Source organism: Arvicanthis niloticus, chromosome 22 (genome assembly GCF_011762505.2).
Source record: "Arvicanthis niloticus isolate mArvNil1 chromosome 22, mArvNil1.pat.X, whole genome shotgun sequence".
In the NCBI taxonomy this organism is placed as follows: domain Eukaryota; kingdom Metazoa; phylum Chordata; class Mammalia; order Rodentia; family Muridae; genus Arvicanthis; species Arvicanthis niloticus.
Window position 1 is genome coordinate 11,146,019 of NC_133429.1, and position 27,353 is coordinate 11,173,371.

Sequence of the window (27,353 nt, forward strand, 5' to 3'; positions counted from 1 at the left end):
GAAGCTGGAGTGTTCTGTAAAGAGCAGTAGCATTATTTTCTCACGCTGGGCCACCATTTGCATTGCCACAGCTCAGAGTGTATCTGTTCCCCTGTTCTCATACCATGGAACAGAGCCTCCTGCTTCTTAACACTCTCCTTTGTCAGAACACGATACTGTGAAGGTTAAGGACCATCGTTGTTTCCTTGTCAGCAATATTTGTAATAATGCCTGGAGTGTGGCAAATAATCCACAGTGACTCTCAGCCTATGAATGGTAAGTGAGGGGTAACCCAATCCACCACTGCCCATCTATGCTTTCTGAAAATGTTCTCTTTCTAGAGAGAGTTGGAGCTTTGTGTTGGGTTTAGTACCTGTTCTTAGCTCTGTTGTTAGGGCCACAGAGGCCAGAGGGCCTTTTTCTGTTAATTATTTGAATATTTGTGCACTTCACGTCCCTTCTTCATACAAAAGTACTTTCTCCAGATTGATAGTACCTCCTTAAATGAAGTTTTCTCTGTATTTTGGCCTGTGGTTTAACCCACTAGCAGAGACATACTTAGAACGGTGTGGTATGACTTCCGGTAAATGATACGCTTACTCTTTCGAATCAGACATTTCAGATATAACATAGAGGGCCCACTTTATTTTCATATGTTTTAGTGTAAGTGTGGCCCACACAATATAGAAAGCATTCATTTGAAATTCTGATTTAATTCTAGTTTCATTTGTTTCTGCTGTGTCAGAAAGGCATCTGTGATCTAATAGGAATATCAAAGGGCCCGCCTCCAGAGTAAACTTCCTATTAGGGCCCCTGTATATGAAAGAAGTAACCAAAAGTAAAACAAAACCCAACCCAAACCAAACCCCATAAGCAGGTGATTTCAGTGATACATCCTGTGAAGAAAATTAAGATGACACCAATGTGACTGAGAAGTGTCATTTTAGAGACTGTGACCAAGAAAGGCCTCTTTGAGGAGGTGAGGTATTCGCAGAGCTCTAGGGAGAAAAGAGGAGGGAGTCAATGTCAAGGTTCGGGAAAGTAGCATTTTAAGCAGAGCCTGAGTCAGAACAAGCAGCTAAAGGGTGAGTGTTAAGGTGGATGAGCAGAGTTGGGGGAGCCAGGAAATACATAGCATGAGGAATTGTGAGGGCAGGTGAGGTGGCTCTGTGAATAAGGATGCTTTCTGAAAAGCCCAATAACATGGATTTAGAACTCACTCTGGGAAAGCGAGCCAGCTCCTGAAAGTTTTGAAATGTTTTGATTTTTTTTTTTCCATAAGGACAAAGGGAAGCTGGTGAGAAGATACTGATAACTGAATGAGGAAATGATAGGACTTGATTCAACTTTTGGAAAAGATGATAGGCTTTAATTCAATTTTGAATGGTGCCATGGAGAACAGACTGGAAAGTGAGCGAGTAGATAACCGACCTAGCTGTGAGACAGCTGCAGAAGTCCTGGCTCCTACTGAATACCCAGTGTAAATCCTGCTAGGCTGCTTCCAGTCCTTCTAAAGACACCATGTATCCTGTGGTCTCTGAAGCCAAATAGCATTGGGTTTGAATATAGATTTTGTCAACTACTATCTGTGGGACATTGGATCAAATATCTAACTGCTGAGAGAGAGGAAGTGGGGTAGGGAGGAGGAAAGAGAAAAAAGAAGGAGAAGAAGAAGAAGAAGAAGAAGAAGAAGAAGAAGAAGAAGAAGAAGAAGAAGAAGAAGAAGAAGAAGAAAAGAAGGAGGAGGAGGAGGAAGAGGAGGAGGAGGAGGAAGAAGAAGAGGAAGAGGAAGAGGAAGAGGAGGAGGAAGAGGAGGAGGAGGAGGAGGAGGAAGAGGAGGAAGAGGAAGAGGAAGAGGAAGAGGAGGAGGAGGGGGGGAGGAGCAGAAGAATCTTCATTAGCAGGTTCACCTCAGATTGTTTGGGGAACTAGACTAGCTAGTACTAGTACAATGCTTTGATTATTTCTTAGCACATCAAAGTTCTCTATGAATTTGGCTCTTATCACCTTTCAGTGTAATATGCTGTTTCTTGCCATAGAGCACAGTTGTCTGTTCATCAGGCTAGTCTTTGCCCCTCTTTTCTTTTGTCTACATCACTGTAGAAAGCACTTGTTCTCATTTCTGTCATATTCTAGTGGGAAAAACAAATGATAGGTCCAACTCAAGTTAAGGGTGGGGGGATCATTGTATCTGAAAACTAGGTAATATTGCACTGCATGCAGTCTGACACCAGAAACCTAGAACATGTGTCAAATGCCCAGTAGAGCACACAGTTCCTGGTTTTGAAGTCCACAAACACTTTGTCCTAAGGCAGCTTCAATCTCTCTTCTTATGGACTTCAGCTGTGCATGTGTGTGTATGTGTGTGTGTGTGTGTGTGTGTGTGTGTGTGAGTATGAGAGAGTGTGTTATGAGTGTGTGTATGTGTGAGTGTAAGAGTGTGAGAGTGTGTGTGTGAGTGTGTTTGTGTGTGTGTTCAAAGTGCTGAGGATTGAACCCCAGTTTTGTGCATGCGAAGCCAGTGCTCTACCCCTGAGCCATAGCTTCGGCCTTCAATTTTGCTTTTGCAAGACTCATCTTTGCTGTTCAGAACAATGGCTGACTTCTTGGCTCTGATCTGCTGCTTTCTAAGTGGAAATGTTGTTTAATGCATTCCAGTGATAAGGATGTGGGAAGGAACTTTTATTGGACTGTAAATAGCACTGATTCCTCAGTGGTGAAAATGCCAGTCAGTCATCTGATCCAAGCAGTGTGGGGCCACGGGCTCCAGCTCTGTCGGCATTAGATGCTTTTCATGTTGTCACTTTTGCCTTGCCACCATGATGTCACTCAAAATGGGAGTCCCTCCCTCTGCCCATGAATAAGGCCTTCTCTGCCAACACCAATTCCAGCTGTGAACATGTAATCAGCTCTTCTATGGCCCCCAAAGGGTAGTTCTAGAGGCCCAAATTTAATTTTCATGCATATTTGTCCCCTCCTTCTACTTTTATGCAAACGCTACTTTGTCGCCAACACAGACACCAACTGTTTTGTTTGGATAATTGCTCCAAGTCAACCCTGAACTACAGGGAGCCCCCTTTTCTAGAAAGCACACTTTGGTTAATTTTTGGTTAACCAGATTATGTTCTTCAGGCTTTCCAGAATAATTTCTGTAAACATTTGGCTTATTTTGAGACAGGTTGACACCCATGTTAGGTTGACTATTGCTTACATTGATTAGATCATTGGAAGAAGCCAAGAAATGGGAGCTGTGCAGCTCATAGGTCATCATCCTACATGGCTCTTTTTTCTTCCCTGTAGCGCTCTCTCTCTCTCTCTCTCTCTCTCTCTCTCTCTCTCTCTCTCTGCTGTCATTTGGTCTTAGAATGACTGGGGACATTTGTGGCTGCACTAGGGAAGAGAGGACTTGGGAGAAGAATGATTGTAAGACAAAGGTCTTATTTTTATGGAAGTGAAGAGTAACTGTGAAGTGAGGACGAGACATACGAGAAAGAATAGAATATGAAGAGAACATTTTAAAATAGGCAGTCCATATGGCTCAGCGGTATTCAGGGTAACAGCAGCCAGTGGCAGCTGCGAATTCATTCTTGGAGCTTGGAACTCACTTGGGACTCAGTTCACAGAATGGTACTTTCCACTTCATCCTGACTACTTCCTTTGTCTCCCTCCGAGATCTGGTTCATTTAGATTTGTGGGCATGAGTTAAATTAATGAGTTACTGAGAGTTGCAATTTTTGTAAATTGTATCTTATTCTTAATGGAGTTGAAATGATTTGTAAGTCAGGATCTCATCCAGTCAACTGGGGCCACATGACAACTAACTATAGATTCATAGCCCATTTAGTATTTAGACCTAACAATATTGCTTATAGCTGAAACACAAATCAAAGAAAGAAATGATACAGGATATTAAAATGCCACTGTCTGAAAACTCAGTTCAGATACCTAAGGCTTGAATTATACCCCATAGTCACATATAAAGATTCAGGAGGTTTTTTTTGTTTTGCTTTTGTTTTTGTTTGTTTTTCTGGTTTTTGCTATCAGTGTGGACACCAAATGAGTTTTGTGATTTAGAATTTTTATAAATAAAATGCATCTCAATAGACTTTAGTGTGTCATAGAAAATGAAGGTAATATGTAACTCACTAAATATGAAGCTAAGGCAGGTTGAATGACTACATCATAATATGTTATATGCCAGACTTATTAAAAGAAAGGTGTCTTTTTAATATCCTGGGCTGGAGTGTATCTCAGTATCTTTAGACGCTGTCTATGTCTTTTCTTGATTTTGATCTGAAACTTGGGGTTTGAAAAAGAAATAAAAATATTTACTGGAAGCACACACCTCCACACAAGTTAATGGATCTGGGTTTTGTTTGTTTTCTTGCTTGCTTGCTTTTTGTTTTGTTTTTCTTTATACTCTGTTGGGTTTCTGTTTTCTATATGTGAGCATCAGGAATTGCCACTGTGCTGTTTGCGCTGTAATCACGATGCTGTCTGGATGTCTGTTTCTTCATCTTTTGTCTGATCAACTGACTTCGTATTTTTTTGTTGTTGTTGCTAAACTGTATTTTTTTTTTTTATTTTTGGCTGAGTCTATGGGGTGTTTGGCTTTGTGTAGACATAGTGGCACTGAAAGTTGCCCCCTAATTCAATAATTCACCATGAAGACTGGTTTTTATTCTCATTGTGTTGAACAGGCATCTAATCAACCATTAATTTCCTCTTTGCTGGACGAACAGAATAACTATTTCTGTCTTCTTTTCTGATGAGAGACAGGCAGAGAGGCTGAAGGCTGCTCTTAAGTGAGCAGCAGGGTTCAGCTACAGGGGAGAGGAAGGATAGAAATGGGTCACAATTTCAGGGGAGCTTGGGGCATTAATTGAATATGAGCCATGGACTGTGAAACAATATTTTGAATATTTTATCCTGAGCCTAGAAGGTTGGGCAACCTTAAAGAAGTGGCTTCATGTCTCCAAGCCTACTTTTTCCCCATCTGTAGAATGGGGCAGATAGAGCTGAGCTGAGCTGACACAGTTTTACAAATCCATAGCAAACATGTGATCACACGTTCTCTTTCACCCAGTGCCTTGCCACTATCATTCTTTATGAATTCAGCAAGAGGTGGTGAAGCATGGAGCCCCATTTATGAGCATGGAAAGTCTTCACAACACATCAAGTATGTGTCATGGTGCTCCACCCATGCAAACGCATAGATGAGCCCGATGGTGTCTCATGAGGAGACATTTGTGGAAGTGACACTAAGCTCACAAATACAGTTGTGGCAGATAAGAGGCAGGAACAGAGCCTAGCTTTATTAGAATTATTTTGGTTTGTCATCACAGGTCAATCTGAATGACATTAGTGAAAGAGAGAGGTGGCGCACACATCTAAAATACATGGAATTTGAGATAAAGTGGACCTAGGGGAAGATCTGACCCAGACACTTTCTTTCCCCTCTGGAGTTCTTTTTATTATATATTTTATGCTGTTTGAGAATTTCATATATAAGGTGTTCTAATCAAATTCAGACCCCTAGGTTTTCTTACTCAGTTCTTCCCCTAACCTGACCACTTTACCTACCAACACCATGTACCTTATAAATCCATAGAGTCCATTTGATGCTGTCTGTATGTGTATTTATGTAAGACAGTCTTCTAGAACATTGCCTCTCTTAGATCACATTTGTGAAGAAAACTGATCTCACTTAGACAGAAGTAATATTGCTTGAGCTTCTACCTCATCCATGTTGGAATGCTCAATGATTTGGTTTTGTGGAGTTCTTATACAAGCAGACCCACTGTGTGACCCAGACACTTTTAAGCATATAAGAATCTATGTTTGCACCTCATGTTCTTATTACATGATATTCCTTTCCTCACTGAAGTCTCTTTAATATAGACCTAAAATCTGGACGCTAATAGCTCTCTGAGTGTATTTCTGGCATCTAACTTTATGAAGGACTAAAATGTGGCCTTTGAGGCCTTAAGAACAGAAGCTCATTGAAGGAATCTGATTGGTCAAGTGTGGCTCAGTTACACAAACCTGGACTTACTATCACCAAAGAGTGGGATACTCTCTTGAAGACCTGCCCTCCTTGTAGCTGGAAAGAGAAAGATCTCTAAGAACAAGGAGAAGGCTTCCATTTCAGACCTTTAGAATTGTGGGATTATAGATCCTGGAGGGGGACTGGAAAATGAAATGACTATAGTGTAGTTTAATAGAGTGTTAAGATAATTGTCTGAACTCTTAGAGAGTTTGTGTGTGTATCTATGTCCATATATTCACATGCATATAGAGACAGACTTTTTCAAAATATTTCTCAAAATATATAACTAATTTTTAAAGAAACTGTCCCCTTATGATTTCTGGCTCTCCATCTCTCCCCTCTCTCCTTCTCTTTCTTCCTCCTAATCCCCTCCACCCCCTCTCTCTTTCTCTCTCTCTTAGAGTGGCTGTTTTGTATGTCCATGTGTTTCTTTAGCAACTATTTATAGAGAATTCATAGAGTACAGCACACTTAGGCACCCTGCTGGGTTCAGAAAAGAATAAAAGATGAATATTCTTTTCTTTAGTTGGTTGTGCCCCCTCCTTAACAAAGGGGATACTCATTGAAAACTTTTGGTTACAATGTGTCCAGTGAATTTTTCCAGAGAGCCATTTGGGAGACAAGGGAAATTATGTGAGTCTGAACACCAGGCTGGAGTTGCAAAGAAGGCTTGGTGCTTGCTTCTGGATTTGAAGAGCATCTCTGTTTTAGGTGGAGGATTCTTCTGAATGGGAAGAGGCTCTATGCTAAGACAAGTGGATGTGTGTGTGTGTGTGTATGCGTATCTATGTCCATATAGTCACACACATATAGAGACAGACTTTTTCAAAATATTTCTCAAAATATATAACTAATTTCTTTGAAACTGTCCCCTTCTTATGTTCTGGCTCTCCATCTCTCCCCCTCTCTCCGTCCCTTTCTCCCTCCTAGCTCCCTCTCCCTTCTCCCCTCTCCCCTCTCCCCTCTCCCCTCTCCCCTCTCCCCTCTCCCCTCTCCCCTCTCCCCCCTCTCCCCTCCCCCCTCTCCCCTCTCCCCCCTCTCCCCTCTCCCCCCTCTCCCCTCTCCTCCCTCTCCCCTCTCCTCCCTCTCCCCTCTCCTCCCTCTCCTCCCTCTCCCTCTCCTCCCTCTCCCTCTCCTCCCTCTCCCTCTCCTCCCTCTCCCTCTCCTCCCTCTCCCTCTCCTCCCTCTCCCTCTCCTCCCTCTCCCTCTCCTCCCTCTCCCTCTCCTCCCTCTCCCTCTCCTCCCTCTCCCTCTCCTCCCTCTCCCCTCTCCTCCCTCTCCCCTCTCCTCCCTCTCCCCTCTCCTCCCTCTCCCCTCTCCTCCCTCTCCCCTCTCCTCCCTCTCCCCTCTCCTCCCTCTCCCCTCTCCTCCCTCTCCCCTCTCCTCCCTCTCCCCTCTCCCCTCTCCCCTCTCCCCTCTCCCCTCTCCCCTCTCCCCTCTCCCCTCTCCCCTCTCCCCTCTCCCCTCTCCCCTCTCCCCTCTCCCCTCTCCCCTCTCCCCTCTCCCCTCTCCCTTGTCTCTCCCTCCTTTCAGAAGACCACTTGCTGGGGTCCGTTCTTTCCTTCTACCATGTGGGTCCTGGGGACTGATCTCAGGTGTGTAAGTGAGTGCCTCTATGTGTTGTGTTTCAGTTGCTGCCTGAAAATTATCTTCTCCGTGTTCTTTATCAAAGGCCTTGTTCTGAAAGAAGGGCTCACGAATAAGTGAGGTTTCAATGCCTTCTTTGCAAGATAATAGATGCAAATTGTTGCAGTGCCAAATAGTTTCTTCACATGCCTGAGAATTTTTGTCATTTTACAGAAACATCTTGCAGGTTAAGTGTGGGGTAAAAGACCTTCAATACCAGCACTTGGGAGGTTGAGGCAGGAGGATGGAAAATGTGAGGCCATCTATAGAGACCCTGCCTAAATATAAACTAGGAAAAGAAAGGGAGAAAAGAAGAAACATATTTTAAGAAAGAAAAAGAAAAAGAAAAAAAACCCTCAGACTTGGATCTTATTTTAATTTTGCAAGTTGCCATTTATACTTAAGTGTTTCTAGAGCATCCATAGTGATAAAATAAACATTCTGCTTCTCTCCTCTTGGGTATAGAGTGACTGTGAAAGACAAGATTATCAACAAGCACTTTTAAACATTGAGAGTTATAATAAAACAAGTCCAGCAAACTGTGAGAACACAAAGTGAAAGGATCCAACTGGAAAAAGAACCCAGAAAGGATTAAGACGGTTACAGGGGAAAGGACTGGGGAGAACATTCCAGAAGGAAGGGGATACCTTCCCCATGGAGGGAAGGGTCTCTTTGAAAGGGACTGTCCTCTCCTGCCTCTCCTCTAACCTCCTGCCCCATGATCATACAGCCAGAGGGAGAGCACAGATGTCCATTCCTATTCACTGATCTTTCTGGTCCTTGTATATTTTATCCCAGATCTTTTAAGGGGCAATACATTTTTTTTTTATTTTTAAACAATAATATTCACTAGCCATCACCTCACATTTCTGGTATGTAGTATTAAATGCATGGGTCACCACTGAGCTCCATTCAGCTCTGCCTTTTGGGTTCCCTTTGTTTAACATTTCACAAAAAAGATAGTGCTGTAAGTGAGGTTAGGCTTTGAATCTCTTCTTCCTATTGTATTCATAGTCCAAATCTTACTGATAGACTTTTCATGGACCCATTGATATTTATCAATAAAAATATTCAAGATGCTGGGATGTGCCTGTTAGAAGCAGATGCCACTCGGCCTAATGATTAGATGTTCTTAAATCGGTATCTTAATTGGGTTGCCTGTTTATTTAAATCCCCTGTGTCCCCGAGGTATATTCCTCAAATACTCTCACCAATAATGTCTGTTGCTGCTTCTAAGGGATAAAGAGATACATAAAGAGGCGGTCATCACTCAAGACCATTGCCTGGTTGGTGTCAGCTGTCAGCCCACGACATTTATTTAGACAACAGTAGGTTCAGACAGAACATATAAAGTTCTCTTTCTCAGCTGTGAAATATGATGGATGTGCCATACTGATGACCCCTACACAAGGCCACATGTTAATATTCAGGACCTCCCTTTTGTTGGACCCAAACAATGGCTGTCATTAAGAAAGCTTGGCTTGCCAATATGCCCTCTGTTAGGATGTTGGACCACTCCTGATTGGTCACCGGGAAGTGTCATGTGCCTTTGATGGAAATGACATGGAAGATGTATGGTCAAAGTGCTGTGCTCAGCACCACTGCTGTGCAGAGGAGAAAACCACCATGACCCAAATAGCCCCGCACTCAAACAATGTCGCACCAACCAAAGACAACATATTGGGAAGAAAAATGCTTGTAAACTGCATGTGTTGGAAGATGTATTGGCCAGACGGCCATAGGGCAATCTTTGAACTATTGAAATCTTTAGAAATATTGTTTGGTTCTGAAACAATGCTTACAAACCTAATTAATCAAGCATAGATGGTTTATATTCAGGCCTTCCACGGCGTGTTGCTTTAATGCAAGAATGGGGTCAGTTGAGTTCTTTTTTTGCCATTTCACGGAGGCATGCCAGAACTCAGCATGTGGATTCATGTTCATACAAGTTGAAGCTCTAAATTTCAAAATAATATCTACTCAGGTCTCTGGTGATGCCATCGACAAAGGCTGAGGTTGGAGGTAGCCTGAATTCTTCTTTTAATTGATTCTGGCTCCTTGTGATGGTTTTTCCCTCTTATCTTCCCCTTGTTTTTATTCATCAGAATCATTTATTCATGAAACCAACTGAGAATCATCTCAGATGAATTCTGTAGCTCCAGTGGAAGACACTTTATGCCTTTCTTATAGAACAAATGCCGTGAAGAGTTGTTTTTCTGGACCATTAAACACTGTGATTTTAAATGTTTATAAGTCTCTCTGTTTTCCAGTATGGTTTGTTTTGTGTTTTAAAAGTCTGATTGTGACACTGTGACACTGCACATGTTCAAGTGTACAAAATGAGATCTATGAAACCTGTTTCATAGAAGGCTGAGCAATGTTTGAAATGGTAACAGGCAGGAAGCACCGGCCTTTTGTACATCAAGCCAGCTGTGGCTGAAGTTAAGTCAATCACTTAAAATGATGGAAACATTCAAAATTGTCTTTGCATGTAAAATACTACGTGACTAGGCTGGGATTGTGTGTGTTCAATCCCTGAGGTGATATCAGCTCCTGGTTGCTTATTTCCAGGCAGAATATCAATGCTTTGGATTACCTAACTGTTCCCCCACTTTGTTCTGCTGGGCTCTGTCACTATGCTCTAGCTAACTCTCCACAGAGCCAGAGAGAGAGGAGAGATCAGAAGTCAGCCTGTAATTATACACATGCAAACCATGCAAGTGCAAGATTTAGTGGGAGGAGAGATGGCTGTGTTTGTTCTTCAGTAGGAAAATACAAAGTTAAAATTACAATGCAAATACCAGCTTATATTCACTGAAATGGCAATCCATACATACATAAATGTTGACTATAAGTTACCGAAAGTGTTGACAGAATATGGAACAGCAGGAAGTTGAGTAGACTTCTGGCAGGAGTGTAAGTTGATAAACCCTTTTGGATGAATTGTTGTTAGTAGGTACTCTATAAGAAGGACAGGGGGAAACATGCCTATTTGCAATTTAGCTATTTCACTCCAGGAGACATAGAGAACCACATATGAGTTTTCATAGTAGTCTTGCTTATGCTGTTGTTAAAACAAAGTAAAACTAGATTTCATTTCTCTGCTCATAATGCTCACAGTTGCTAACAAATTGTGAATTTTCATGTAATAGAATAAGGTGAGTCTGTCAGGGTTTATTATTTTTGTAAGTTGTGATATATGAAATCGCCTTTTTTGATTGTGTGTGTGTCTGTATATCTGTGCATGTGTGTGTGTGTGTGTGTGTGTGTGTGTGTATGTGTATATCCCTACAGTGATGAACTCATCCAAGAGGGGACACGAGGAGGCCAGAGGCTGATGTTGGGGTGTTTTCCTTGACTATGCCTCCACTATATATTTTGAGGCACTGAACCTGGAGCTCACTGTTTCTGCTAGACTGTACCTGCTGGCCAGTGAGACTCCCGGATTCATGTCTCTCTCCTCAGTGCTTGGCTTGTAGGCACACTAAGCCTGGTGTTTTACATGGTTCTAAGGGTATAAGCTCAGGTCCTCATGCTTGCAGTGGCTTAGTCAGGGTTTTCCTGCTGTGAACAGACACCATGACCAAGACAAGTCTTATAAAGAACAGCATTTAATTGGGGCTAGCTTATAGGTTCAGAGGCTCAGTCCATTATCATCAAGGTGGAAGCAGGGCAGCATCCAGGCAGGCATGGCCCAGGAGGAGCTGAGAGTTCTATATCTTGATCGGAAGACAGACAGGAGAAGACTGGCAAAGCCCACCCCCACAGTGACACACTTTCTCAACATGTAAACATATGTTTGTAATTAAAATGTTTAAAAGTACAGTTTTTTTCTTTTTAAAAAACTCATTTGGAAACTCACAGACTTTTAGGGGGTGGGTAGGGAATATTTTAGTGATTATATTAATTCTTGTACAGATGGGAGAGCAACAGTGGAAAGACTTGTGTCTTGCTTGGAAAAAAATAATGAATGCTGTAGTCAAATGCTCAGGCTATCGAGCCAATGTGCTTTTGGTTGATGCTTTGGTTTTGAAACAAGGTCTCACAAGGTAGCCTTTGGATGGTCTGTACTTTCTCTGTAGACCAGGCTGGCTTCAGACTCTCAGAGACTGCTCCTGTCTCCTGTGAACTGGAATTAAAGACATGTTGCTACCATTGTCCAGCCTAGACTATTGCTCTTTAAACTGCATTTTCTGATTAAACACACTTGTAAGTTTAGAAACAAAACAGTTTATATATGGATCTGTACTGGGCTGAGAGTCTTAACAAGTCTTTTGTTATTGTGGGAAGAGCTAGTGTCAGTCGAGTGTGCCCCGGGTGTGAAGGCCCTGATGTTTCCTTCAGGTGTGGAGAGGCTGATTTCATTCATGTCTCTACAGGAGAGCTTTGTGGTCCAATGATATTGAGAAGGTACAGCTTTACCCCTCAAAGGCAAATATTGTCACCTTTGTGTTCAGCAGTGTGCCTGAGTCATGGCTGCCTTGTTTGTGGCTACTTCACTTGCTCACATTCAAGGCTGACATCAGGGACTGTCCTGTGAACCTCAGCATGGTCCTCAAATCCTTCATGTAAAAAATGGTGTCATAAAATGTTTTGATGACAATCCTTACTTGTCTTCCTTGCTTGAGAACAGGCACCATGGTTACTAGAGCTGGTGTGGTGGTTGTGATGAACTGAGGGATGAGTACCTGTCCCTAAGAGATGAAATGGTCATCCTCTGGCAACACCCAGGAAGTGGAAGTGTGGGGTCTGATGAGGTGAACATGGAAGGGGGTAACTTTCATATTGATGAGTGCCCATCAGAGGGATGAGCAGCTCATTTCCGTGTTTTCTTCTTTCCACAATTAGCTTCTGAGTGCCTAGTAAATGATAGGTGTATAACGCAGAGTTGGTACCTACCTTCACCAAACTTTCTTGTGAGGAGATTAAATTTAGGAGCAACTATGTATATTATGAGTTATACTAATTCAATAAAGGTAAATCAGAGAAAGGAGTCAGGAGCAATGGCAAAGGAAGCCATTTTGGATTCAAGTTGGCACTATATTTTGTTTCAGAAGTTGACTGTCAGATCAAATAATAGGAAGAAAAGGAGACAGTTGTATTCAGCATTTCTTCAAACCAAGTTTTGTCTCTCTCCATGAGTTTTTGATCTATACCTTCTCCTTCTCTTTCTCTTTCTCCTTCTCCTTCTCCTTCTCCTTCTCCTTCTCCTTCTCCTTCTCCTTCTCCTTCTCCTTCTCCTTCTCCTTCTCCTTCTCCTCCTCCTCCTCCTCCTCCTCCTCCTCCTCCTCCTCCTCCTCCTCCTCCTCCTCCTCTTCCTCCTCCTCCTCCTCCTCTAAATAATTTCCTTTAACATTTCTAGCAGGACAGTACCATTGGGAAAGAATCCCGTCAAATACCTTGTGACCACTGCTGTTCTCACAAATTCTGAACTTATCCTTTAATGTTAAAAGATATATTTTTTTGGATATGAAACTATGTGTTTAGTTTTGTCTTTCAACACTCTGAATATTTTATTTCACCTTCTTAATAATATAGCTTCTGATTTCTGCTGTGAATTTAATATAATTTTAATTAACAAACAAGAATACTATATATATATTATATATAATAAGTAAATGATGCTTTGAAATATGTATAATTATGGACCAGTTCAATCATACTAATTACCTTATATATTATTTTCTATTTTCATGATGTGAACACAAATCTATTCTTGTAGCGACTTTCGAGATAGATTGTTATTGAATATTCTCACTATAGCATATCATATGTCTCTCTCTGTGATTCTTTTTCTGGCTCTTCTTTAAGACAGCATTTTCTGTTCCTTGGCTTCTTTCAAAATTTTCTATTTGGGGCCAGGGAACTGGTTCAATGTGTAAAGTGTCCACTGTGCAAGCATGAAGACCTGAGTTTGATACTAAGAATCTATATAAAATTTCCAGGTGCGTTGGCATTCCCTTATAATTCCAGCAGTGGGAAGGCAGGCCAGTTAGAACAGGTCCCTGAGACTCTCTGGCCAGCTAATTTAGCTAATTTCCCAAGTTTCCCAAAGCAGTGAGAAACCTTGTCAAAAAACCAAACCAGTCAACCAACCAACCAACCAACCATCTAACCAACCAACTAACTAACCAACCAATCAACTAACCAACCAACCAATCAAACAAAAATCCCCACAAAACCCAAGGTATTTGGTACCTTAGGAATGACACTTGAAGTTGACATCTGGTCTATACACACAAACACATACACATGCATATGCACCTGAATGAACAGGCATGCATGCTTGTGCATGTGCACACACATGTTTACACATTTTTTAAACTCTTTGTGTTTGACTTTTTGCAGTTTGAGAATGATGGCCTTAGGTGTGTAATTTCAGACTATGCTTTGTATTAATCTTGCTTGGTATTCTTTTAGATGCTGTGATCTGTTGTCTGTCATTTCTATCACCTGCTGAAGAGCCTTGAGATTCCTCCTTGGCCCCCTCAGGTTTACTTTATCTCTGCCTTTGGGGCTGCTTTCAATGGTCAGGATCTCATCTTCTTCACTTCAGAATGAGCAAACCTCTTTCAGAGTCCTGGTCTTTAGAGATAAAATGCCACCAAGGAGTCGTTCTCTCAACTCTTAGGCTCTTCCTTGATACTACCCTCTATTTATAACTATTTAGTGGTGCTGTTTTTCTTACCCATTATATACAGTAATTATAATCTTCATGAGAGTAAGGACCACATTTATACTATTCTCTCACACCAAGTATAAGGTAATGCACATAGTAGGTTTTTAATATACATTTTGAATGAAGGATGCGTTTCTGGATTGTTTGAATGTGTATTTTTCAGGAGGTATAGAGAAGGAGAGAGAAAGGAGTATGTGTGTGTGCACACGCACATGCGTATTTGTGTATATGGTATGTATGTGTATGCTGTGTACATGTTCATTTGTGTGCACATGTATATGCATGACTTTGGAGGTCAGAGCTTGACATTAGATGTCTTTCTTCATATTCTTCACTGTTTTTTTTTTTTTTTGGAGGCAAGGTCTTTATTGAATCTGGATTTCAATATACTGGTGGGCCAGCAAGATCCAGGGATCCTCCTGTTTCTGCCTCTTCAGTACTGTGATTACAGGTGACAGCTTCTATATCTGTCTTTTAGAAACTGGAACTCAGGCTCTCATGCTTATGTGGCAACAACTTAATGGACTGAGCCCTCTCTGCAGCCTTTACAAAATGGCATTAAAAACAGCTAAGATATGTACTTCTTATTGACTGGTTTTGCTTTCAGCCTTATTTCATAAAGTAATTGATGTGTACCCAAGGTAGGTGACATCATAATTTTCAGCTTATGTATTGAAAAACCAAGGAGAGAACTTAAGTAAGACGTAGGAAGGTCTAAAGCATAGATTAGACTCATTCTAGACTCAGGGCCTGACATCTAGCCACCATCACATCTCAGGACACATCCTGACACTTCTCTTGTGCTCTTTGCTTACACATGACTCTTATTCCATGACTGGGAGAAAAGATGAGCAAGAGATGATAAACTTCATTATGCTCTAAGAATACCTTTAAAAAGTATAATACAGGGGGGTGTGTTTTATTGCCTTAATAGTGTGTTTATGATCAATGTTTGATATGAGGAAACAAAAGCAGGTAGGTTTATCTTCTATCCACACTTAAATGATACTCATATAATGAGTTTATGGGAATTAATTGCCTTTGTGTTTTAGGTTGGTGCTTCTGGGAGTCTTTCATAACATAAGCATGACAGAGTTAGAAACATTCTGACTTATAATCTTCATGAGAGTAAGAGATCAACTGGGGAAACAAGGATGCAGGGAAGCTCTGAGGAATGGCTATATGAAGAAATGAAGTCAGACTTTCTAGGTCTAAAAAGGCCCAAAGACATAGAAGTTGACATCCTTGTCTTCTTATTGAATTGAAAGTGAATATACTAGCTTGCTCTACATAGTGAGTTCCCAGCCATCTTGGGCTGTTCCTAGCCAAGCTCCCCTAAAGAATATACCAGCATCTACCATGATTTATCACAGTGACTTTGTAACTCAAAGAGAGTAAGAAGTTGCTTTGGTAAAATACTTTTAGCTTTTAGGTTTATTTTATTGTGCCTTTAAATCACCTGTCTGACAGAATATTATTTAAAGTGAAGTTAGTAGCAGACAGATCTATGATGCAAAATAAGAGACTGAGTTTCTTGTGAGGTAAAATGACTTGCACAATTCCAGTACATCACCACTACTACCACCACCAACAAAACACAAGTATCTAAAATCTATAGATTCCTATACTGGAGACCTGCAAGCGTGGCTTGAAGAGGGATCTCATATTAGGCATCCATAGACTCATGTTCTGGTTCTGCCAATTTTATTCACTGGCCACCATTTGAAAATGGTGATTTTTGATTCCCTGTGTAAGACATAGTGCTGGCAGCATTTCTTATGGCTAGGGCTTGCCTAGTAGCGCATGGGTTAGCTTGTGATCAGTGCCTAGTACTTGTTAGCTGCTGCCATTATAGGCACTTCATTGAGCCCAAGGTATTAAAGTAGTGTGTATCCTTAGGTACCACTGGCATGTATTGTAAAACAGCAAAGCAAAACTGCCTGGATCCTGCTTTCAGCTCAGCTAGTCATATGGTCAAGATTATTATTTTTTTCTAGGCTTCAGTTTCTTAGTAAAATTAGTAAGCCAGAGAGATTTAGTGAGGCTCCAGTGAGATTATTGGTGTGAAAACATGTAAAATGTGACCCTTGAGTTATAAGGAGTATATATATTGGATTCTGATATGGTGTCTGGATGCAGAAAGACTTGAGGAGAAAGATGTTACTGACTTTTCAACTCATTTTCGTGATTATACTGCTAAATAAAACACACTAGCCTTAGAAAAACCCTTATAATTTACACAGATCAAGGACTCTCTGCACTAATGATAAGATTTAATCACAAAGGGGCCTCACAGCACAGATACTTGGATCCCTCCCACTTGGTTTGCCAACGGTAGGGCATGAACCATATTTTTAAAAAGCATGTCTACTATATTGTTATCATATATATATATATATATATATATATATATATATATATTCTAATATTCAGTCAAGACTGGGAAAGACTGAATTAGATTTAGGTGTGTATCCTATCAAGAAGTGCTGGATTTTGAGCCACTAGCTCTGGAATCAAGCTTAAATTTTGTTACTAGCTAGGAAGGAAAATTAATTAAAAATATTAAAAGCCATTGAAGATTGCAGAAAAATTTTGAGAAGTTGCTGCCTCTATTTAAGACTAAGATACCAGTAATTCTATTAGCCCAGGTGACATGGCCATGGTATCACTGATGATACTAGAAATAGATTTAAGAATCTGTGAAATTAAAAGAATCTTGTTTGATAGACTCAAGTAAATTCTAGTGTAATTCAACTGATAGATTTTGTTTATATTGGCCTGTATAAATGTTCATCATTGGAGTTTTATCTGCTCTCTGGCAGATGCTTAAACATATTGATTAAGTAACTAAATTAATAACCACAATGACCATCTATTTTAATGTCATAATAATACTTTTATTGTTTCCTGTACACAGAATGCCTAATATGTTAAAAATGCAAAGTTAATTGCTTTTCTGAAAAGCAGTGAGATATTTGATGTAGTGGTGTAAAAATTTAGACCTCCAAAATATTTACAGAGTTGGAGGTTGAAGGTGATTAGTCTCAGATAACATTTAAATTATCTTTATCCTTAACTTCTTAGATGTGAATGAAAATTCAGTATATTTGAAGTGCTTCAGATATTCCATCCTATCTATAATATTTGACCAATAGAACAAGGATGGATTGATGCCATTGGTTATAATGGTATTCATTTCCCCTTTGGATCAAGAGACCCAAAGCTACAAGTTTGAAATATGTGTGCATATTTTTTTCCAGTTTACTTTAATAAATGTTTAGCCTCCTCTCTAGCTCACCACCCACCAGAAGTATTGGAAGAGAAAAGTTATTAGGATACAGGGGAAGTAGTCCTATTTAGAAATAGTTCTTTGGTGGGGCTGTTCAATCTTTATTGTCAGGATATCAGCAGTCCAGCTCAGTAGCAAACACCAAATACAAATCAACAGCTGCAGTCCAGTTCTCTTGGCAATCACCACACACAAACCAGCAAGGACACTTTAATCCTGAAGAAACCTGAACCTCACCAAGCAGCTCGAGGCCTCGGAAGTGGCAAGAAACACCAGAAACCTCAGGAGCAGTTCTTTTGGGACTTTCTTTCTATGGCATCACCACAAGCAGAGCTCAGCCACACAATGTAAGGCAAACCAATACATGTCATTAGAGAAGAACAGCAAGGCGAGCAAAGCAAACCAATGCTTGAACTCCCACTGTTTGTGGGTCATATTTATATTCCTTCTGAACATCATGCATCCTTTCACATGTCTGCTATAGCAAAACATCCCGTCACTTGTGTCTGCCTCAGGAAAACATTCTTTCATGTGTCTGCTTTAGCAAAACATCCTTTCACCTGTGTGCCCCAGCAAAACATCATTTGACATAACTGATTTTCCAAAAAAAACCAGAAGTTTCCACTTCAAAAAGATTCTAAATGTTTCTCTGCATCTTGGAAAGCTTAAAAAGTTTTGCCTGCCATGTCAAACTATGCAGTTTAAGATGAAATAACAAAACAATGAAAATGAAAATCAGACATACAAGTTAATGCGATGAAGGTAGACCAGATATCTAGATTAAGACTTCCTGTAAACTGATATTACAAATGCATTCTCATAGATCCAAGATGAACATTTTAAAAATCCTATTCTAAGGTAAAGATATTATGGGAGGAAGTAAATGATTGTGCCACTTTTTGGTCTGACTATGTGACAAAGACTAACTGGTGGTTTGTGCTTTTTCAGAGAGTACTTGTGCCATGCGTATTCCACAATTACATAGTTAGAAGACTTAAAAAAACCCAACATTTAAAAATCAGAAGTTTTTACATTCTTAAAAATTCTCCTTCTCTCTAAAAATGTTTTAACTCTACATTTCTTCTTGGTAATAAAAGGATTGGAAGATCTCTGATCCCTTCAAATGGGACAGATAGCTTAAGAATAATCCCACTGGAGTGGGTTTCCAGAATAATTTCTATGATTACCTCTCAGTGTACACAGTTGTAGTTTTGGCAGAATGTGGCAGTTAGCATGGCTAGTATCCTCTTGGTTACTTGTGACTCAACAGAGTTTATGTCTGGTACACTGGCCCAACTTCCCTACATGGTAAAGCTCAAGTCTTCCAACCCAGAGCTTCTCCTTCCACCGCTACTTGGGATTCTTCTGTTTTCCATCTCCCAAATCCAAACACTTTGGTTTTGGGTGGAAGAGTTTTGTTGGTAATTACTTTAGGATAATGTGTGCAAATTTGAGCTATAATGTTATGTAATCGTTTTGTAGATGTTGTGGCAAATTACTATGAACTGGGCAGGTTAAAGCAAAAGACTTCATTTTCTCTCTTTGGAGAGCAAGACTCAAAAAGTATTCTTTGCATTTCTGAGGGAGGATGTATTCAATGCTTGTTTAACTTTTGATAGCAATTCTTGGCATTCCTTTATTAGTTGGAGTATCTCTTCATCTTTTCCATCAGTGGTGTTTCTCTTTATCTGTGTCTCTATTGCTCTTCTCATGAGGACACTTGTCATATTCAACTGAAGATCACCCCTGTGATCTCAATTTTATTTTCATCTGTAAAACCCTATTTTCAAATAAGAGCAGATTCACAGCTACTCAAGTTCAGGGTTTGAATAAATCTTCTAAAGGACACAATTGACTGCATAGATAAGCAGACCATTTGGTCATGCTATCTATTACAGATTCAATAGCTTTCTGCAATATTTTCTTCAGTTCTCAAAACTACACTGTTTAGCACCTAACCCAAGGAGATTCTTAAGCCTTGAAAATTTCTCTTTTTCTACACTACCTCCCCATTGAAAATTTCATTTTATATCACTGTTATATGAAAAGATTTCATTAAATATATCTGCAGCGGGGGTGCCAAACTATTTCAACTCTCTGAATTTTTATTTTGTCTAATTAAAGATTCATAGAGGTTCCAGCATTTGAATTGTTGATTTTTATTTTCTTCAAATTCTGTTGTTTACATTGTGTGCTTTATATCTTTATGTTTTAGTTATTTTTTCATATAATATCACTTTTACTATGTAATAATGTTAATATTTAATATTTGTTTTCTACATGCCAACTCTACTTACTTATGCACACTATGTAACCTTGTTCTTTATAATAGTCTCAAAGGGTAGGTGAAATTCTCCATATTTTATACATAAGAAACTGAGGCTGTGTAGAATTAAAGAGAAGTTTCTGGGATTCTGAGCTCTGACTTACAGAAAGCTATGATTCATGCTTAGCTCCAAGGTGTGGGACTTTCAAAGACTTTTACTAGTATTCTAAGATGAGAATAACAGATCTTAAAAATAAGCCAACATTTGTGTTTTTATTTACACAAAACACAGAATCATAAGAAGCTTGAATTTGGTAATTAAATACAAACAAATAAGCTTTGTCCATTCTGATACTCCTCCCAACACCTCTCAGTCCTAAAAAGATCTCAATTGCTTTCTATCTATAATCCTAAAATCACACACACATACACACACACACACAGAGAGACAGAGAGAGAGAGAGAGAGAGAAAGAGAGAGACAGAGAGAGAGAGAGAGAGAGAGAGAGAGAGAGAGAGAGAGAGAGAGATGGAGACATACACAGAAACATAAACACCATACACTCATGCACTTGCACACACATGCACACATACCACACACATTCACAAAAACACACTCATACATACTTTCATACATACAATGACACACAAATACAAACATACACACACTCACTGACACAAAAACACACACACATATAAACACAGACATACCACACACATTCACTTAAACACAGGCACACACATTTACACACACTACACATGCGTACACAGTCACACACATACATGCACACTCACACACATATGCACAATCCTATAATGTCCATCAGGTTGCAAACTTCAGAGACTTATTATTCTTTTTCTCCATCTATAAGTTGCCTACTACTTTTGGTTAAGATATCAGAGTTGTTTCTTATCTATCTTTTTAAGCCATCTTCTCCCTAGCTCCTCCAAAGCACCATTGTCTGTGACAAGGAAAGTTGACATTGCCCTAGTTGTATCCATGCCTATCTTTGACTGTTGGAAACTTACATTTAATCTCTCCTTGGCCTGGAATTTGTCAATCAGGCTAGGATGACTGGCCACTAAGTCCCAGAGACCCACTTATCTCTAAATCCATGACATTGGAATTACCAATGTGCCATGTATGTATGTATGTATGTATGTATGTATCTCTCTCTCTCTCTCTCTCTCTCTCTCTCTCTCTCTCTCTCTCTCTTTCTAGCTTTGGCTCCTAATCCCTGTCTCCATCTTGACAGGGCTGCATCTATGTCTCTTACAGGCACGTGCTCTTGTCTCAACTTTCTAATATTGATAAACAAAATGGGTCCCATTCAACATGACTCCATCTTCAATTATATTTAAAAAAAACTTTCTTCCCTACTGAGATCACATGTGCAGATATTGAAGGTACAAGGTATAGGTATTGAAAATCAGACCTTCAACACAGCTTGTGTGTGTGTGTGTGTGTGTGTGTGTGTGTGTGTGTCACTTACAGGCTTTGAACTAGTGCTCTGACTATACAATGGAGACAATAATACTCTCAGTTAGCTATGGCTCTTGCAAGGACTAAGTGACAACTATATTCAAGACTCATATAGTCTCTGCTACATAGCCCAGACTTAAAGTATTCATAGCCCTTTATGTTTCTCTCCACATTCTTCCCAGCTTTGTTTTCTTCCCCTATAGATACCCCAGTTCCTCTTATTGTCATTTATGCTTGCTCAGGTTTGAAACACACATCTCTCTATTGCTGGATCCATCCTCTCTTCCTTTAATCTAGAAGATGATTTTGAAGTGATTCTTTCAAACTAATGTATCTCCCTTTTACAGGATCTATAGGGACTCATAGTCCAATGACAGGTAAAAGACTTCTTTGTGTTCATCAGTACACAATCCCCAAGTCTCCTGTGAGCACCCTTTCTCTCGATGAAGAAATTGGTGGAGAAACCTGTCCTTCCCTGTCATCATCCAGTGAAATGGAGGAGGATGATCTGCTCTTTACTGTCAATGAAGAGCAGAAGCCACCTAGACGACTAGCCAAGCAGACCTGGATCAGCCCATTTCTGGAAATGCAAGCTGCCAATAAGCTTCTTAAAAGGTCACAGTCAGTGAATACCATTTCTCTGGAAGCTGCAGGTAGACACATACCACTTCAGAACCATCCCTTGGGCAACTCCAAGGGAGATTCTGGTAGGTATCACATTGTGGTTTCTAACTTTTCTTGTCTCAGCTTGTCACTTTCTGGGTTTTAACTTCAGTAGAAACTGATTATTGAATCAGTGGTAAGCCACAATAGTCTAGAAGTGTGCCAAGGGCTGTATCAGTTCAACTTAGACTACTTGTTGACAAGCATGACATTCTAGGTGATATCAGGTGTGTACTGTTGACACATTATTGATAATTAAGATGCTATACTGGATAGTGACAGTGACGTCATTCTAACCTACATATATGTTAAGCCGCTATCATGCTCTACTCTCTACGTCCTTTTATGTCCTTTTACAAAGCTGACATAGCATTTAGGCAGCTAGTCTCCTCACTTTACAAATAAGGGTGCTGTGAATTAATAGCATAGGGTAATACATATGAAAATTAGGAGTTTCAATTTCAGCTGCCACAGTAGGAGAAACGATTAAAAGTAAGGGAACAGAGGGTTGGGAGATAGTTCAGTGGCTAAGGTGTTTGAAAGACATAAGTTCAAATCTCTAGAACCTATGTAAGCTGGGCACATAAGCACATGTCTATAATCCCAGAGCTTCAACCATGAGAACAGGAGGTAGAGGAAACATGCGAATCCTTGGACGTTCATAGTCAAGCCATCCCAGCATACTCAGTGGTGAGGGACAACAGGAAGTAGAGAGGCTGTCTCAAACCAGGTGAAAGGTGAGAGCTTAAACCTGAAGTTGTCCTCTGACATCCACACACATACCGGTGCATGCATGTGTCTTTGTTTCCACACTCACATGTATGTTTATGCATGCACACATATGGTAGGCACATGTGCACACAAGCGTACAAGTGTACATGCACACACAAAGGTTTTTTTTTTTCAAACTAAATGGCTAGATATAAAGAAATGGAGCATAAGAAAGGGGGTTTGGAACTGAAGATCTTGGGTCAAGTTTCAGCTTTCTCTTACGTCAATTCTGTAGCCACAATAGAGTTCCATGGATGCTCCTTGAGCTTAGTCTCTTTATCTGTAAATCAAGCACTATAAAGAGTGTTGAAAAAGCTCGATGCCCCAGTGTAGGGGAATGCCAGGGCAGGTAGGCGGGAGTGGGTGGGTGAGTGGGGGAGCACCCTCATAGAAGCTGGAGGAGGGGGGATAGGATAGGGGGTTTATGGAGGGAAAACTGGGGAAGGGGATAACATTTGAAATGTAAATAAATAAAATATCCAATAAAAATAAATAATTAAAAAAGAAGAGTGCTTGTAATTAGAGGGTTTATTAAAAAAAGTTCCCTAAACACAGTAGAGACTATGTGATGTTGGTGGTGTTTATGATTCTGGTGTTCAAACTGGAGAGAAAATGTAAAGAAAAAGCAGTAGGAGCTTCTGTGTAGAAGGGAGGATTGGGTTGATGTTACGTAGCTTTCTTGTGATGGAGGGGTTTTTTAAAACTTTGGGGGTGGGGTCAGGTGGGAAGAGGGAGATTTCACTCTAGATGTTAAGACAGGTTCTGTAAGATGGTCTTCTGGTACTGAGTCCGAGATTCTTTCATGTCTGGGATGCTGGACCCAATAATGGGATGCAGATTATGTGAGTTGGTTAATACTTTTTAAAAATGTATGTGTGCATATGTTCATGTGTGTACAGGTACCCATGTGTGTGTGTGTGTGCATGTGTGCACATGTGTATGTGTGCATGTAGATGTATGTGAAAGCCAGAGGACAGCCTCATATGTCACCCTGAAGAGTCTGCCTCCTTTTGAGACAGGATTCACTGGCCTGGATATTACTCATTAGGTTAGACTGGCTGACCAGAGAATCCCAGGGATCCTCAGACCTCCACCTTCATAACTCTGAGACTGCAAACACTGTTCCCACACCGGGTGATTTTTTACGTGGGCTCTGGGAATCTAATGCGTGTGAGGCAAGCCTATTATCAACTGGGCCATCTCTCCAACCTGGGTAGCTTTTTTTGAGTCTTGCTCTGTGTAAGGTAATGTCCCAGTGTAAACATACACCTTCAGTTTTAATCCTATACCATCCCGCTACTGAGACAGAGTGTTATTCTCATGGTTTAGAAACAGAATTGGAGGTCTGATGAGGTCATTTCACTATAGGGTTGACATCATGATTCAAGCTTCTCACTGTGACCCCAGGTCAGAACATCCCTGTGCTAAGACGTTCAGAGGCCGACCACAGTTCTTCTGCCTTAAGCACTTTCTGTGTTCACAACGTTTAACCCTTTGCCATGGTCTTTCCTCAAATATTTAATTATTTTAATTTTCCATGGTTAAGTCTTTAGTGGGGTATGACCCACTTGGTTTTTTACTAATCTCCTTTCTTGCTTTGTTTTTCTCTTTGGATTTATCAACAAATTAAGACTTCTAAACTTACTTATTCATGAGTTGGTGTTCTTCACCTCGCTTCCCTACGCCCAACAGAATATAAGCTATGCACAGAGATATCGCTCGCTCTATTCTTTTCTGTATCCGTAATGTCTCAAATGTTGTTGGGCGCCTTACCAGATTCTTATATGTTAGCCAATGAATAAATGAATGAACAAATTTAATTTCATCAGGCATCAAGTGACATAGATAGTAAAAGCTCCATGTTCCCAGTGAGAACAAAGAAGCACAGGCTAAGCTCATGTTCCAGGACTGGACTCTGATGGCCTGCATTGTGCTAGACTACACTCTCACACTAAACCTGTTGCTTGCCAAATGCATCATCATGATTACTGGAGTGTCCTGAAGGACACTGTTTTCAGCTTAAGAGATAGGACAGTATACTCTGCCTATGTCATGCCCTATTATGTCATGTCTTATTACACTAGGTTTCAGAAATTCAGTAGATTTTTATGCACTAGATATAGTAAATATTAAATGGCTCATCTGCAAGGGATGCAAGTCCACATTAATAGGTATTATTAGGTTTTTGCACAGCACTAGACATTTGGAAATGATATTCCATTTTTATGTTCAGTAATAATTCTCACTTTGGGTCAATCAAATTCATTAAACTCTTCTTGTGTTATTTGTCTATTTGTCAGGTTTATTGAGTACATAGTCGAAAACACGCAGTGGCTCATAGGTACAAAGCAGTGTGGTGGAAATTGAATTTAATTCCTTAGAGATATCACGGCTGCTAACATCCTGTGTTAGGAAGATACTATTATGCATTCCAATTTTATACATTTTAAAAAATAATTCTGTGGGTCATTTAAAATATTCTAGCATTTTTTTCTTGTTGTTGCTGAAAAGGTTACAGAGACTTGCAGAGAATGATTTAAAGCATGTACATTATCTTAATTTATTACTAAAGGAATAGACTTCTAATATGTGTGATCAATGTGTAGAATTTCTCAAATAAAAAATGTAATACTATATGCATAAAAGCAAATAGAATATATAACAATGTAAGTATGGTTGAGCAAAGAAGAAAATTAAACCTGATACTATTGTCAGTGCGAGAGCGTGTTGTTGGATAGACTCTGCTTCAGGGTAATCTAGTTTTTGTTTTCACTTTTCATCTGGTTTTACAATTTCTAATAAAATCGACCATGTAACTAACGTTTGGATTTGCTTTCAGATCGTTAGTTGTCAGTCTGAGTGGGCCATTGATCTTTTCTAGCATATTTAACATGATTCAGTAACTTTTCTCTTTACAAACTTCCGAAATAAGATGGCGTCCTACTTTCGTCGTTGTCTTGGAAGATTTGAACAGGTTCTTTTGAAACACTGCTCTTACACTCCGGATTGTGTTTCAGGTGCCAGCAAAGGAAAAGTCAGCATTTGGACTATGTCACAGGGTAGCCAGGGATTCTCTTTTCTCTCTCCATCCCAGTTGGTGCCCTGTGATCCTTGTCCCAAGGCTGGAGTTCCACTGTCGCTCTGCTTTTTCTTCCAGGTCCTGTGTTAAGACCTTTTACAGCCATTGGCCTCTGCAGAAGTGTCAGTCAGAACTCCTCTTCCCAACCTGTCAGCTGTAAGACTTCCGAATCTGTGGAGCAGGATAAAGTGGCACCCTCAGGATCCCCAACACAAACAGATTCCCTAACTGTGTGCGGAAGTGCATTAGGAAGAGGCGCGGTTGCCATAACACCGGAGACTCCCCTCAAGCATCCTCATCTCCTCAACGAAAGGAAGCCAAAGACAGCTACCTCTTTCCCTGCCCGTGTGGTCAAAGAGCCCCTGCCTCTGCTTGTGGGCTCTTCTACCCGTTTATTTTCCAAGAAGTTAATGAAGGTTTGCTCCTCAGTGGCCCCGCGCCCACCCCGGGATTTCGGCAAGGCTAGTTCACAGAGTCGTTCGAAGCCCGTGGTGAATACTCACACATACTGCTGAGAAGGAATTGTTCTGTGAGCTCTGCCCATCTTCCAATCAATGCCTGCCCAGAACAACAGAAAGGGCCTCAGATGTATTGGTTTCCACAGAACCATTGTTACGCTTTGTGAAACATTTTTGAACCTAATAAATAATGTCAAAAGTCTCTATCGCCGCCAAAAATGTTCTTTTTGAAGCATTTGTAATAGTATTTTTGTTCTGCAGTGTCTCCCACTGTTAAAAAGAATTTGCACTGCACAATGCACCTCGTGCCACTTTGCAGCGTGGCCTGCTGGGATCGGAAGGTCGGGGTTTTGTTTTGCTGTTACAGGTAGGTTTCACTTGCCAGCCTAGGCTTACAGCTAAGGATATTTTCTAACGGCCTTCAGTCTACGTAGACTTTTGGAAAACATAATTGAGTGCCTGTAATATAATAGTTAACATGAAATTTGATTGTTTCTGATGTGCCTAGGGAAATTCTTTAGGTTATATGAAGGGTTTTGTGTCAGAAACCTGAAGCCAGATCCTAGCTGGTGGCTTTGAAACACTTGGAAGTAAGCTTAATATTTTTGTTTGTTCTGTTTTGTTTTAAAGGAGGAGAGTTCAAAGTTTCTGATCTGTAATAGGAAAGTCTAGCTACCTAGAGAATGTACTATCAAACTGGCCATTCTAAACAATACATTTAAAACATTTTGGGTAACTTAACAGACTCACATGGCTGTTTTGAATCACAATATCTCGTGTCTTCTAGCTTTATCAATGATTTTATGGGATGACATTGGTTGCTTCTGATATTCATGGAGAAACAGGGACCAATGTGATTAACATGCAGTTTGTCCACTACAGTCTCCAGTCTCAAGTTGCCCCACTGGCTTAGACTTGGGAAGTTTGATGGATGGAAGTTATAAAGTTTAACTACTTTAATATTTTCCCTTTAGTTCAACGTCACATAAATGCCTATATGCAGGTATTGTTA

The 27,353-nt window shown here is 40.3% G+C and overlaps 1 protein-coding gene across 1 annotated transcript; it reads left to right on the forward strand.

Moving 5' to 3' along the window:
• Nucleotides 1-26,555, forward strand: C22H12orf42 (chromosome 22 C12orf42 homolog). The gene is made up of 3 exons (XM_076919178.1): nt 1-255; nt 21,718-22,077; nt 25,962-26,555. Exons 1-3 carry the CDS (start codon nt 207-209, stop codon nt 26,396-26,398), a joined length of 846 nt encoding a protein of 281 aa, XP_076775293.1. The 5' UTR covers nt 1-206; the 3' UTR covers nt 26,399-26,555.
• The last annotated feature ends 798 nt before the right edge of the window (nt 26,556-27,353 follow it).

Coding starts and splice junctions, on each gene's coding strand:
- C22H12orf42 (XM_076919178.1), top strand. CDS start 207: ATGCCTGGAGTGTGGCAAATAATCCACAGTGACTCTCAGCCTATGAAT. Junction 256..21,717: donor TGACTCTCAGCCTATGAATG/GTAAGTGAGGGG, acceptor TCCCTTTTACAG/GATCTATAGGGACTCATAGT. Junction 22,078..25,961: donor CAACTCCAAGGGAGATTCTG/GTAGGTATCACA, acceptor TTTTTCTTCCAG/GTCCTGTGTTAAGACCTTTT.